At 40.7% G+C, this 14,161-nt stretch overlaps 2 protein-coding genes across 6 annotated transcripts in view; one reads left to right on the top strand and one right to left on the bottom strand.

Moving 5' to 3' along the window:
• LOC116310790 (trans-L-3-hydroxyproline dehydratase) lies at positions 1 to 7,242 on the top strand. Its single transcript, XM_031727704.2, has 6 exons — positions 1 to 81; positions 2,323 to 2,807; positions 2,880 to 3,049; positions 3,521 to 3,643; positions 4,764 to 4,901; positions 6,381 to 7,242. Exons 2-6 carry the CDS (start codon positions 2,330 to 2,332, stop codon positions 6,504 to 6,506), a joined length of 1,035 nt encoding a protein of 344 aa, XP_031583564.1. The 5' UTR covers positions 1 to 81; positions 2,323 to 2,329; the 3' UTR covers positions 6,507 to 7,242.
• A 195-nt stretch (positions 7,243 to 7,437) lies between these two features.
• LOC116310704 (disheveled-associated activator of morphogenesis 1) overlaps positions 7,438 to 14,161 on the bottom strand; it is a 46,075-nt gene continuing 39,351 nt past the window's right edge. For 4 of the 5 annotated variants that reach the window (XM_031727571.2, XM_039599373.1, XM_031727572.2 and 1 more), the window contains exons 16-26: positions 13,489 to 13,518; positions 13,129 to 13,226; positions 12,926 to 13,010; positions 12,612 to 12,718; positions 11,836 to 11,924; positions 11,553 to 11,721; positions 11,259 to 11,366; positions 11,001 to 11,061; positions 10,763 to 10,894; positions 9,328 to 9,498; positions 7,438 to 8,849 (exon numbers count right to left, since the gene is read on the bottom strand). In XM_031727571.2, coding sequence (XP_031583431.1) covers positions 8,637 to 8,849; positions 9,328 to 9,498; positions 10,763 to 10,894; positions 11,001 to 11,061; positions 11,259 to 11,366; positions 11,553 to 11,721; positions 11,836 to 11,924; positions 12,612 to 12,718; positions 12,926 to 13,010; positions 13,129 to 13,226; positions 13,489 to 13,518 — 1,263 coding nt within the window. In that variant the 3' untranslated portion in view covers positions 7,438 to 8,636. The remainder of the gene's footprint in view (positions 8,850 to 9,327; positions 9,499 to 10,762; positions 10,895 to 11,000; positions 11,062 to 11,258; positions 11,367 to 11,552; positions 11,722 to 11,835; positions 11,925 to 12,611; positions 12,719 to 12,925; positions 13,011 to 13,128; positions 13,227 to 13,488; positions 13,519 to 14,161) is intronic. The other variant, XM_039599374.1, reaches the window with a different exon arrangement.

The following is a 14,161-nucleotide window of genomic DNA, read 5'->3' on the forward strand; positions in this document are numbered from 1 at the left end:
CTGAAACACACCGAGAGAAAAGAAAAAAAGTAGGAGGGCTGCACAAGTTTGAGATCTGAGCACAGAGAAAATTTACAGCAGGTAAGTAAACTTACCAGAGCTTTAGTTCTTTTCCTCTTTGCAGTTGTGTGAGTAACTCAACGCGGGGTTTTTGCTGCCTTTTACTGGAGAGTTGCGCTGAAGAGTCTGCAGCATGCACTCCGTTATACCTACTGCAGGCATCCAAACGTTTAACTGGGAAAAGTTTGTATAATAATAACATGGCACAGCATGTATTGAGAAAAATAATAATAAAGCTCCCACTATAAACCCCTGTTTGCTTTCAGAAACGAATATAAGCAAAAGTGTTGCTCATAAATCATTTTTTACGATGTCCACAGATCAGCCTGCACAACATTCGCCTTTTGGTGCCTTTTTTGTCAAATTTAATGCGAATCCATGTTCCATATTTACTGTTTATTGCATCTACCCTCATATTTCTTAATGTTAACAAATGTTTTCATCTAAAGTATGAATAAACATAAACACATGATTTACAGGAGTTAGATGCTCAACAGCTTCCACACTGATCATAGAAGATACAGCAAAGTCTTGAACCCCTCCTCATTATGCTTAGTTATGCTTCCAAGGAGTTATTCTTCTACTTTTTAAATGTTCTCTTGAGCAGTAGTTCTCCAGGCTTTCTGGAGGTCTTTCAGAGCCATCAGCGTAACTTTGTGCTGAACCATGGGGGGGGGGTGTCAAGATCTCTGTCTAAATAAATAAATAAATCTGGGTAAATTCCCAGATGATTAAACATGCAGCTATTTTGCTGGTAATACCTGAAATGAGTAAAGAAAATCAACAGCCTATTTATGCAAGATAATTCATAATTTTATTGGGGGGGTGGGGGGTTATATTGGTTCAGTCTGATTATTGGGGGGGTCATAACCCACCTAGCTCCCCTGGAAATTAGAGCTTTTTCTTTGGACATTGGCTGCTTTTTTTACTTGTTTTTATGAGGAATGTTTTTGTTCGTTAAGCCACTTAACGTGAATCCCTCAAGCATAAAAAGGACATCTAACTCAAAAGATGAACCAGTAGTAGCAAAGAGCCAACTTTAAATAGTACCTTTAGCCACTTTGTTACTGACAGACTGTCACAAAAACACAATTTGCCCCCGTTTGTTTAGCTGAATCTACAAAAATGCCAAAGATAACACAGTTTAATAGCTATAAAATAGAATAGTATTTTTCCCCATGGTGTGCAGTATTTTCTTTAAATAAATTCTAAAACTGGACAAGTGGAGGGCAAAAGATGATGTGACAGACTTTTAGTTCTGTCACATCATCTATTTACAGCAGAGGAATGATATCTGGAAGTCATGTCTTAAGTAATATGGAAAAAATCCTACTTGACCTGACACATTACCTGAGTGCTGGATCTGGCCTTTTAGCTGATCCATTTGCTGTTCATTGAACCCTCATCAGAAATGGTCTCAGTGGGAAGGGTGGGTGTAAAGCAGTTACTTCATTTTTTTGCCACAGGCTATTTTGCATGGCAATGATCCCAAATACACTGCAAATGCATTAAAAGAATACCTGGATAGACAAACACACAATGGAACACTATCAGTCATGGATGGGCTCAACATTATTGAAGCAGTGTGGGATCATCTTGACAGAGAACAGGACAAAAGGCAGCAAATGTCCAAAGATGAGCTTTGAATGTCCTTCAAGAAGCCTGGAGAACTATTCCTGAAGTCTACCTAAAGAAATGACACAATTCAGGTTGTGTTGAAGAATAAAGGCGGTCTTACCAAATATTAACTTTCAAGTTCGTTTTCAAGTTGGTTTTGCCTTATATATTGTATTTCCATATATGTTTGCACATGTTTTAAAAAATGCTCAAACTATTTCCCCTTTCCGTAAGAAAATATAAAGACTTTTGCAGAATACTTTAGTAAAGTCAGCGCTCCGAGGCCACAAAACACAAAGTTTGACATACAAACCTTGTGGGACTACGTACCACTAGTATCAAGTGACAAAGGTCCTACTTTTTTACCTGATCTTGTGGCCCCGATTTTACAGATGAATTATCACACAGCAAATTTGCGACCCACGCTACCCAGACACCGAGCTATAAATCCAGCTATAAATCGTTTTAAATGTATTTGTTACCCATACTCCATATGTACGTTTTGATTTGAGGGATAACTTTCAAACAAAGCTTGCAGGCAGACTCAAAAGTTTTCTCATGGAAGTGTTTACATTTATAAAAAAGGTGTATTAAAAATATATATGAGTTTATAACCCAAAGGATTATTTTGATTTCTGAGATCAGCGCTGAGATGGAAATGCAGCTTCCACCTCACGAGGGAGGCGAGCTGTCTGTGGTCGACATGCACACGGGTGGAGAACCTTTACGGATCATCCTCAGTGGCTACCCAGAGGTCAAAGGCGACAGCGTGCTTTCCAAACGTCGCTACGTCCGGGAACATCTGGACCACCTCAGGAGGGTGCTGATGTATGAACCGCGAGGACACTACGACATGTACGGGGCCCTGATCGTGGACAGCGAGTTACCCGAGGCTGACCTGGCGGTGCTGTTCATGCACAACGAGGGCTACAGCACCATGTGCGGCCACGCCGTCATCGCACTGGGACGCTTCGCTGTGGACTACAAACTAGTGAAAGAGCCGAAGTCGCCAGAGACACAAGTGAACATCCACTGTCCCTGTGGCCTGGTGAAGGCCTTCGTTGAGTACTCTGAGGGGAAAACAGGAGGAGTGAGGTTTCTCAGCGTGCCAGCGTTTGCATTTGCTACAGGTAGCACAAATGACTGTAATAGTTCTCAGGTATTTGAATGTTCTCCAGGACTAATTAAATATTTTTTACCAGATGTGACAGTGACCGTGGAGGGGTTTGGTGAAGTAACAGTTGACATCAGCTACGGAGGGGCCTTTTATGCCTTTGTGAATGCCCAGAGGTTTGGTCTGGATGTGTCCAAGTCCAGGACTCGGGATCTTGTCGACGCAGCCACAGCTGTGACCAGAGCTGTCAAATGTCAGGTGATCAGCTGACAGGAAATTAAAAAAAACTGAGCAATATTACACAGACAAAACAATAGGCAACATTAGTTAATAATAACCCAAAAAGTGAGAATATCACTAGTTAAATTTCTTGTAATCTAAAAGTCTACATAATCCATACTTTAATTTAAAAAGGGGAAAAAGTAGGCCTGATCTTATATAGAGCTGCTTTGAATTGGCAGCTTCTTTTTTATTCATCACATCTGCTTTTAGGGTGTTGTCTAATTATGGCTCAAATGTATGCACAGGATATTTTTAGAGGCCACAAGAAACATCTGGTAGTACTTATATGGGATGCAGTGCGTGCCTGTAGAGACTATAGCAAAACATCTGAGCATTACATGACCTCTCAGCTTGATGTCACCCAAAAGTATCTGGACACGATGCTCACAACCATATTCCACAGTGTGAACTGATTTCTTTTTCTCCCTTATTCTTATTTTCCTTTAGGTGAAGTTGCATCATCCAGCCAGCGATGATCTGGCCTTCCTGTATGGCACCATCCTCACAGACGGGAAAGACGATTACTCCCCTGAACCCACCGCCAATATCTGTGTGTTTGCTGAAGCTCAGGTATGTTAGTTCCTGCAGGTGGAAGGATAACCTGTTGTCATTTAACACTTTTATAGGCAACATTTTTTTGTGTTGCAACACTTATTCTTTAGCTCAGCGGTAAATTTTAAATCCCATCAAAGGTTTTAATGAAAAATAGCTACAAAAAATGAGAGTTGAACTCATGTCTTGGACTTTATCACAATGTCAGTTTGAGGTGTGTTGCCGAAGCATGAGTGTGTGGGTGTGGGTAACGCTATAGTGAGAGGCGTCTACCACCTTTTTTTTATTAGAGTAAAACAAAAACAATTAATAAACAAGACTAAAAGGCTTCAAACTACTGACTGAAACCCTAAGCTTACCAGAAATATCTTTAAAGAGATCATAAGAGAGAAGAAAGCAGCAGAGTTTGATGGAAAATGAGGAATGTCCCCCGCTGGTCATTAAAAATAATGCGGATTTAAGGCACTTCTTATCACCTTTTTTTGTTCGTTTTGTTTAGGCCCTGAAGCCACATCCAATTTTAAATACAGTCTTTAGTCCTGTCTAACCCTGAAGTAGCTCTAAGTGTTATATTACATTTAAGCACATTTGTCTTAGAAGGACTGCAGCTTCCAGGAAGTGCTACAGCTGGTCATGTCAATGGCAGAAAAATTTAACAAGTCACATTACAATTTGGAACAGCTGTATTAGCTGAAGCTACACCGATTAATCCCAAGGAAGAGCAGCTGTGACTGTGCTCACAGCCAGCAGCTTGACAGTGCCAGAGATCTGCCTTTTACAATGAATAATGAGCATTATGTAAAGTGGTCACATCGTCTTTTATTTGTGCAGTCTGCAGGGTTTATAACTGAAATCGACAAACACAGAAATTGTTCAGATGAAATATGAAAGAAAAACAAGACATACTGCAAGAAAACACGTTTGAAAAAAAGACATTTGGCCTTTTGGAGACTCTGGGGACATTTTTTATTTGTTGCCTAATAAAATAGTGTCACTTTTTAAGTCTTTGTCCCTACTTCCATTATTTGAATCCTCTTTAATTGCTGAAGTGTTGGAATCATACAAAAGACAATAAAAGGTCTGTTCACTGGTGTCACCTTAACTTCGTGCAATAGGAGGTTTAAATTGTGCTTCTCAGGTAGACCGAAGCCCGACTGGTTCTGGTGTCACGGCTCGAGTAGCTCTTCAGTATCACAAAGGCCTCATCCAGCTGAACCAGACCAGGACGTTCCAGAGCGGAGCCACTGGGTCCCAGTTCACAGGAAAGGCTGTTGAGGTATCACGATTTCTGTTCTCTTGTGGAATAAGGGTGATCACCTCTTGTTCAAAGAGTGGGAAAAGACAGAAGTGCATTTTGTAAAAAGACCAAAAGAAGAAGTAAATATTTAGACATTATGGCGCAGTGGATTTACGATGTATTGAAATGTGCAGGATTAAGTTAAAAAGAAGACATGTATTGTGTGTTTTGTTTCTAAATAGTAATACAGTTAATAATACTTAATCCTAAGTGTAGTGGAACATTTTGGTGGAATTTAATATAACATCGCTTTGTTTGGCTCCTCAGGTTGACAGTTTCTAAAATACTGATTTGAAATCCTGAATTTAAATGTCTTAGAGTGAAGTCACCATGAAGCAGATGCTCCGGGTTTCTCAGGTTTGGCTTTTTTAAGCCGAGGAAATTTACATCAAAACGCAGCGCGCTGATGTGTGGACTGACAGCAAACGAATCACTACTTGCTGTCAAAATTACTCATCTTACACGTTGCATATATCATCTGCAGAGGAATAGTTTATTCTGGTTTCAGTCAGGTTTCAGACCTCATCACAGCACACAAACAGCTTTAGTGAAGGTTACAAATGATCTTCTTATGGCTTCTGACAATGGACCACAAGATTTTATTACAGTAATTAGAGAGTGCTGGAGGTATTAAAGGTACTGCACTGCAGCGGTTTGAATCATATCTCCAGTTTGTTTTGAGACTACAATTTGTTCATGTAAATGGAGATTAATCTTCACACAAATGTTAAATTAATTCAAGACATAGCATACATTTTCACTGCTATGCAGATGATACCCAGCTTTATCTGCCCATGAAGCCAGAGAACACACCAATTAATAAAACTGCAGGACCTGGATGACCTCTAATTTCCTACTTCTACAACATGGCATCTAACCAGATACTTACTCTGGGTGGCATTACCTTGATCTCCAGTAACACTGTAAGGAATCTGGGAATCATTTTTGACCAGGATATGTCCTTCAATGTATATATGATTTCTAAAATTAGAAATAAAAATTAGTTCATGCATTTATTACTTCTGGGCTAGACTACTGTAGTTTGTTATTATCAGGATGTCCTGAAAAGCCTTCAGTTGATCTAAAATGCTGCAGCGAGTGTAACTACAGAGAAAGCATATTTCTCCCAGACTGTTTTCTCTACATTGATTTTAAATTAACAGGAAGCCAAATTTAAAATCTTTCTCCTCACATACAAGATGTTGTATTATTGAAGGGTATTAGAATATAAAGTGCCTTGAGGTGACCGTTGTTGTGATTTGGTGCTATACAAATAAAACTGAATTGAATTATTTTGAATCAGCTCATCATAGACTGATCTGAAGCATTTAACAATTTGACCTTATTACATATTTATAGATGACCTGACCTCAAATGAGTAGAGCAAAAACTTAAACCTCTGTTGTGTCTGTTTAAATATATGCATGCATTTTATTGTGTTTCTGTCTTAATGCTCAGGAGACCAAGTGTGGAGACTTCAAGGCTGTACTGGTGGAAGTTGCTGGCAGAGCTTTTTACACCGGAGTTTCACGCTTTGTGCAGGAGGCAGATGACAAGCTGACACATGGTTTCCTGCTGAAGTAAGCAAGACGTATAGGTTTTCTATACAAAAACAAATTAAAACAAAGGTTATATGGTGGTTTTTAATAAGACAAAAACACATTTTATGAAATCTTTTAGATGACCAAGACTTGGTTTAGCAGCCTGCTTTAGCAGAGTAGTAAATGAAGAAATTGTTTTCCTTACTTATGTTTTAAGAAAAACAAAAACTATTATACATCTTGTGAATCATCAAATTGTCCTAAATTATATTTAATAGATTAGCAAAGTACATAACTAACTCTTAGAGACAGTGAGGATCTCAGTCACTGGACACATCCGTTGAGTTGATTCAGGCATCTGACCAAGATGTTCTGACCAGCCCAGAGGTGTTTCAGCCACGTCAAACTTCTGGGGCGGACTTAGGACATGCAGAGTGTCTCATCTGGCTTGGTAACACCTCGGGATCCCCCCCAAGAGAGTTGGAAGAGGGAAAGAGGAAGAGACCAAGGTCTGGGTTTCTTTGCTTTGCTTAGACCCTGCCCCAGATTAGCAGTAGAAAATGGATGGATGGTTATAACTAAAGATATAATCTGAAGAACAGCTAAAAGGAAGTGTACTGCCATTCAGATATCTACTAAAATATTCTTGACAGTGAACTGTAACTTTGATTGTATATGATAATAAACATAAATAACTATGTTATCGTGTATAACTAAATGTAAAAAGGGATTTTTGCTTTGATGATTTGAGGTGTACATTAAATGGGGTGTACATTAAATGTTGTGTTGCATTTACTGACCACTAGATGGAGCCACAATGCTGGTTATCTTTATAGTTTAAAATTCAGACACATAAAAAAAGACGCTTCCACTTCATGTTTGAGGTTTTTAGTAGCGATAAACGACTTTTTAAAACCAGAGTCAATGCTGCGTGAAAGTGCATGTGTTGAAAAACTAAATGATCAAACTCAACAGCTGTTTTCTCCCATTTATTATCTTTAGGTCATTGTACAATGGAAGGCAGTTTAAATTATAAAAGTTCGGTGGAGGTGTCGGCTGGATGGAGTCGCACGGCTGAAGGGGGAACGTCGCACGTCCACATGTGATGTTTTCTACAAGAATGAAAACATCACATGTGGAGCAGATTTTTTTTCTGCCCTTTCTTTTGATGCAGTGTAAATCCAGCCAGCATGCAGCAAACATTTCATCTATTCAAATAATAAAAAACATTTAAGGAGGGCACTCTCTTCAAAGGGGAAAAACAAGTATATTGCATTAGTTGTTGGTTTCAATGGTGTTTAGCATTATGAATTCCTATGTGCATGTGTAACAAGCACACACGCTTGTATACTATAGATGTATATAATGTGTGACACTTGTGTCCACACACCTGGTAAGAATTGCAGATCAGGCCAAAGCCTTTGAGAGTACCCACTTAACAAAAAAAACAAAACAAAAGAAAATCAGAGTTAAGGCCAGCTCGTAACAGGAAAAAGTTCAAATAAAAACATACAGTGATCAGATATATATATATGTGCTGCACATCAACAAAGGTGAATAGAAAAAAAAAAAAAAAAAAAAGAAGACCCTCAGTTGTGTCACTTGCAATTAAAACCACATCTGTCTACACAACACAGTCTCTTAGTCCTGTGATGGTTGTGACTGCAAGAGAGCGGCAGCATCAAGAGGAAGCTTAGGTTTAGTCTTTCTCCAGAAATGATCTCTCGGAAAATCCAGGCAGGTGAAAGCAGCACACCTCAGTCTGTACAAAATGGCCCCATTTAGAGGAATAGTCCTCCTGCTTTGATCGAGCTTCCAGCCTCGGAAACACTTGACCGGATGCACATTTCACTCTGTGCATAGATTCACGTACAAAAACGGCACCGAACGGATCCTGTCAAAACACCCATGAAAACTTTTCTCCAGCATGACTTAAAACATTTCTTTTCCTCCCTCTTGTTTGGTCCAAGAGTATCAACTTTTGGCTTCTGCTCTATTTCTTATCAAAATCTTAGAGGATGAGAGGTCTAATCATGTTGTGCTGTGTGTGGCCCTGCTGCGATGACGCAATGCTGTGGTTCACCCGAGCCGAGGTGGGTGGGAGTGGAGGAGGGTGAAGAGGAATGTGGATGTCAGTTCGCCCCAGAGGGAGACTGCGAGTGATCGAGCCCATTTAGAAGTTCAGCTTTGTGACTGGTCGCTCCCTGCCTGAGTCCGTGTTCTGGTTGTTGATCCGCTTGCGGTTACGTTTCATCTTGGACAAGTCCTTGTCGAAGACCTCGCCCGACCGCAGCGCTGACACGAGGTCATCAAACTCACCGCCATCCTCTTCTCCGTTCTCTTTTGCTTTCCGAGCCTTTCGCTCCTTCTCCCTCTGCTCACGTAGCTGGGGACACAAATGAAAACTGTCATTTAAATATCTGAAGAGGTGAGAGGATAAATGCATTATTAGCTTTGCTTGGATACGGGAATCTGAGCCCTCCTGGTTTTTATTTATTTATGACTCCGAGAAGCAGTCACGTAATAACATCCAATTTGACTAGATAATATCAATGCACTGTATAATGCAATGAGCTGTAGAGGAGTTAGCGGGCAGATGCTGGCACCTTTGATCAAAGGTTAGGAAGCCATTTTCAGCTCTAATCTAATCAGACCTAATGAGCTGCACAGATGTGAGTCATACAGATCTTCTCACGTAAGTCAAGGACAGAAAACAGATCAAATATATTTCCTATGACTGTGTAACTTTTGCTAAATGAAGGCATTATAGTATTGAATAAGTTAAAGGTGCTAAATAAGTGTTTAATAGCAGCTGCAGCTCTACTGAGAATCTCAGGGGATGAAAAGAGAGATCAATCGCATACCTGAGCTTCTACTTTGGCCCTGCGTTCCTCCTCTTCCTTTCGTTTTCGTATGTTCTCGTTCTCCTGCTGAGCCTCTGTGAACGATTGCAGGAACTGGTCGAAGATGCCAAAGAACTCATCTGGCTGCATCTTACTGGCATCCTCACCAAAGTGCTTTACTGCCCTCAGGAACTGCGGGACCAAAGAGAAGAGGAGGGGGCACACGGGATTAGATTTACAGCAGGACGCAGCAGAACCGCGTTTTATTCCATCTTTCACTGCTTTACAGGAGAGTCATTAGGCCCCAGCTCTTTGAAACCAGAGCAGGGCAGGAGTAGTCGGGCTTTGAAGCCCGTGTTCATCCAGATCTCACTGGCTACTGATTGCAGCTGAGGTCAGAGACTGGAGCCAGAGCTCAAATTAAGGCAATGTGCTTGTTGAGTGTTTTTCACAATAAATTAAAAAAGAAAAAAGAGGAACATCCAGATGCAAGATCATGCTGGGAAGATACAGCTTCAAAAAATGTGACCACTAACAGCAGTTCTGGCATAGACAGGGAAACTATGAGCTGAAGCAAAGATGCTGAAGTTTTTTGGGGGGGTTTCTAATGGGGGGAAAACAAAGAAAAAAGAATACATTTCTTTTCAACTTCCTCACAGCAACAATCAACAAACACTATTTCACAGTCACCTTTTTCTTCTTCCATTTTGTTTATATGCACAGAGCTGATGCAGTGACCCACTTAGAGGGTCACCAGGTTATCTGGCTCCCAGTCGTGAGTACAGAGGGCCACTGTAAACATTCAAATATTTAACCATGGGATACTGTGAATGATTAACAGCAACTAATGGTTCCCATGTTACCAGCCGAGTCCTCATGTCAATGTGGCACACACTGTGGGACATATAAAAATAATAAAGAAAAAACACCTCTTCCTGCCATTCAGGAAGACCGACACATAAATCCAGTGTTAGCGTGTCAGACTGCCCTTTGATATATGAACATGTTCAGGTTTCTGCTGGTAGTGGAGTTTAGTCCCCATAAAATCCACATTTGCTTCTTCTTCATTTGCTTCAATGCTGTGATTCTGTTTGCACAACATAAAGGGACATCTTAAAGTTGGCAGGTGTAATCTGATATCCACAGTGTGAAATAATATTAAAGCCTATGTTCCTGTTTGCACTCTTGGCCCTCACACATGGCAACAAGCAGGCGGCACAATAAAGCATCAGTGGCACTGCAGCAGGAAGCTGAAACGCTTCTCCTGCTGGTCGCTTTCCTAGAAAGGTCCCTGGCGGGGTCAGTAAGGCTTGTAGAAACAGCTGCATGGAGAGGAAATGGGATGCAAGCTTTCAGCGCCTGTGTCTGCAGGCGACTGCGACGCTGTCCGGTCTGCTCAAATGCACGTGCACACCCTCGGGTTTTCTGGAGAAACCACTCAGGCCGAATGACTCACCAGTTCTTTGGCCTCGATGAGAGAGTCCTCGACATCAGTGAAGCTGAAGCTGGCCACGGTGATGAACTGGCTCACCACCGACACAAACTTGTCACCCGGCTCCTGCGGCCCTTTCTTCTGGTACTCCAGTTCCTGCAAGTGGAAATCAAAAGGAGCTATTAGAAAGAGAATATAAAGAAGAGCTCTGCTGAGTTTGCAAAACAAAGTATGAAGCGCCTGATAAATATCCATGACTCACGCTCTCTACACTTTTTAATCCACTGCGCAGGTTGCCGATATCTTTTTCCAGCTCCGTCATACTGCGTGGAAGAAAGAAAGGTCATCACCATTCACTTAAAAAGGAAGTAGCTGGAAATTAGGTTCCCCATGCAGATGATTCACCCTTTACAGAAAACTGTCTTTTTATATGCCAACAATTGAACCACAATTGTTGGCATATTTTAGAAACAAAAATTAGGAAAACACTTGGGAATCACTGCTCCCTGCCTTTACTTACTTGACTTTGGCTGCCTCTGAGACACTCTGCAGGTCCTCCTGGAACTTCAGGACTTTGGGATATTTCTTCTCCAGGATGGTGATCAGATAGTGCAGCAAAGTAATGTTTCTGCAAACACACAGCAAAATGTGTCAAATGTGCAATATAGGGCTTTCATGATGGACTTTCAGATATGAATATCCACATGAAATTTCATCACTATAACATTCCCAGATGTGACTTTTATACACCGCATGCCATTCTTGCTACTGCTGCCTGCAAAGTTTTAAAACCACTGTTGAAAAATGTTCTTACTTGTCGATACTGGATTTAGTATCCGCGATCTTGTTGAGTGAAGACACCTTGAAGCCATAAGCATTGCCCCTTTGACCTTTGTTCATATAGTTTCCAAATGCCAGCACCACCTCCAACAGCTGCTTCAGGTTTCTGCTGTTTAAAACCTCCTTAGACGCCTTACCCAGCGCTAAAGCAGCAGGAAAATGGACAAAGGTGGAGATATAAATATGTTTGCTTTGGATAAATCATAGCAATCATATTTGAGATATAATTTTTATTGTATAAAGCACACATTTCCCACCTTCAACTTTGGGTTTGATCTCAGCTATCCTCTCTGCAAACTTCTTCTTAAAGTACAGAGACTGCAGCCTCTGCTGGTAATGGTTTATTCTGGACCGAGGATGGAAATAACGTGTCAGAGAAGAAGGAGAAAAAGATACAAATAATAAATTATAAACATGGAAATCCGCAAATGTAGACAAAAGCCACAATCATGAACATTGCGCTTAAATCGCCACACTTAATGGTGCATATAAAAGTTTTAGTTGTGGTACTGAAGCTTATTTTTGGCTGTGTTTATGATTTAAGCCTATAAAGCACAGACTGTGCACTTAATGAATACCACAGTGGCATCTGTCTTCCAGTCCAGCATGTAAGACGACAAACTGGAAAACTACAGCAGCACTTTTCAAAGGAAACAAGACAAAACGGACTGTGTGATTCTTCCTTTACATACATTTCTACTGTTGCTATGCTGCAGGATCTGACCCACCAGCGACCTGACCTTTGCTGGTGACCACACTCCTTTCTTTTGTCTTACATGACTTTGTTTGCAAAACTGCAATAAAAGTTATTAAATTATCGTCTCACTTTCTCCAAAACAGTGTTTCACACAGACGGCTATTGTTCCCGTTAAGTAGAAAACCATGTGTCACTGGGTTTATCTGCTCAGACCAAGAGGAAACAAAGACTATTGTTTGTCAGCAGATCTGAGCTGCTCTGCCCTGATGCTGTCAGCTCTGTGGTTATCAGCTGGTAAACAGTGAAATAATACGCTGCACATAAAGAGAAACTCACCTGCTCATCTCGTAAAGGAAGCGGTCGGGTTTGGCCATTCGATCGAGCTCATGTTTGTGCTCCTCGAGGAGATCCACATCGCTCTTCTCTGGGACAAACTTCAGCAACTAATGGAAAAGGAAAAGACTTTTCAATATATCGAATACTCAGACATCTCTGCTTTTTGTCGTCGGTGAACATGCCTGAATCTCTGCTTTCACTGTCTCTCGCTCCAAGGCACATGACGTTTGCCGCTCACCTCTTAACTACTTATGATTTAAGCTGACGTGCGTTAATGAAAGCACAGCTGTTTTTTGTTCGCATGAAAGCCGTACCTGCTCCAGCATGTCTTTGGGAAGGTCCTCCTGTTCATCCATGGTTAGGATGGCTCTCTTAATCTCATCATTTGAAAGCTTCAGTCTGCAGTGCACAACAGATGAGTCCATAAAGATATAGAATATAATAACATCTGCTGTGTCTGTTTTGGTTTTTTTTGCTTTGTTTTTTAAAATCCTGAACTGAACTGAACTGAACTTACCGTGAGAGCAGAATGTTACAGTTTTGAGCTCGACGGCCATCAATCACTGACAGCTCCTTGACTTTTTTGGCGCCCAGCGTGTCGTCTTCCGCCTCTTTCTGTTAGCACAGGGATTAAGAGGTTAGAAGGCATGAAGCTCACATTTTGTTTTAGTTACAGTTGCAGACAAACGCATAACAATTAGGACTGGATGACACATGTGCCAGCATCCCAAAGGAGAGCTGAAAACACATTTGAAAGGAGACACAGAGTGGCTGTAGAATTCGCGAGAACACACAAACACGACAAGTAAAGACAGCTGACGCCAAATATATGAACAAAGAGTGACTGTAGAAACTACTGTACTGTAATTGCACTCACCTGTTTGCTGTTATTGATCATTAAGAAGTCCTAAAATGCAGGCAAGAAGCAGGGAAGATGTAAGCACTCATTAGAATAAGTAAAGCAGTTACGTGATTGCAGCCCATAAGAACAAATGAATCATAGCTCATTCAGCACTTCAATGACAATGGATCAGCAATGAAGTGAGCATAATAAGACATACTGTAAGTGGCTGTTCAGAATATCACTGCATGCTTATTCTTCACATGCTGTGCACAGAACTAATCATTAAACTGATCAGGCTGATGCTGAGTGTCTAAAATGCACATTTTTGTTTTGTTTTTTTAATGTGTGTGGATTCAACATGCTGTAGATCACATTTCATTTACTGGGCTGTCTGCAGTTTCATCTTTAAAAAGACATGCCCTTCTAATCCAGAAACTATAGATTATAAATTTCTAGAAACTACATCAGTTGCAAACTGAAAGAAAAAAGGAACAGCTGATTGTGAGCAGTGCACTCATGCATTTTCAATCACATATGGCAGAATGATCTAAACCATTAAAAAAAAGAAAAAGCGTTCCATTCGAAATGTGAGGAGTTTAAAATCATTCGAGCATGAAAGTCTGGAATCTAATTAACTGCCAAGTGTATCTCAAAATCTCTCCTTTCTCCTGTTTTTATTGATCTGACCTCTTCCCCCATGACCAAA

This window comes from Oreochromis aureus, linkage group 15, assembly GCF_013358895.1.
Source record: "Oreochromis aureus strain Israel breed Guangdong linkage group 15, ZZ_aureus, whole genome shotgun sequence".
Lineage (NCBI taxonomy): Eukaryota > Metazoa > Chordata > Actinopteri > Cichliformes > Cichlidae > Oreochromis > Oreochromis aureus.

What these genes read in the sequence shown, in the direction of transcription:
- LOC116310790 (XM_031727704.2), top strand. Translation starts at nt 2,330, where the DNA reads ATGGAAATGCAGCTTCCACCTCACGAGGGAGGCGAGCTGTCTGTGGTC. An exon ending in AGCGTTTGCATTTGCTACAG is followed by an intron (nt 2,808 to 2,879) that starts GTAGCACAAATG and finishes ATTTTTTACCAG; the next exon opens with ATGTGACAGTGACCGTGGAG. An exon ending in TCACAGGAAAGGCTGTTGAG is followed by an intron (nt 4,902 to 6,380) that starts GTATCACGATTT and finishes CTTAATGCTCAG; the next exon opens with GAGACCAAGTGTGGAGACTT.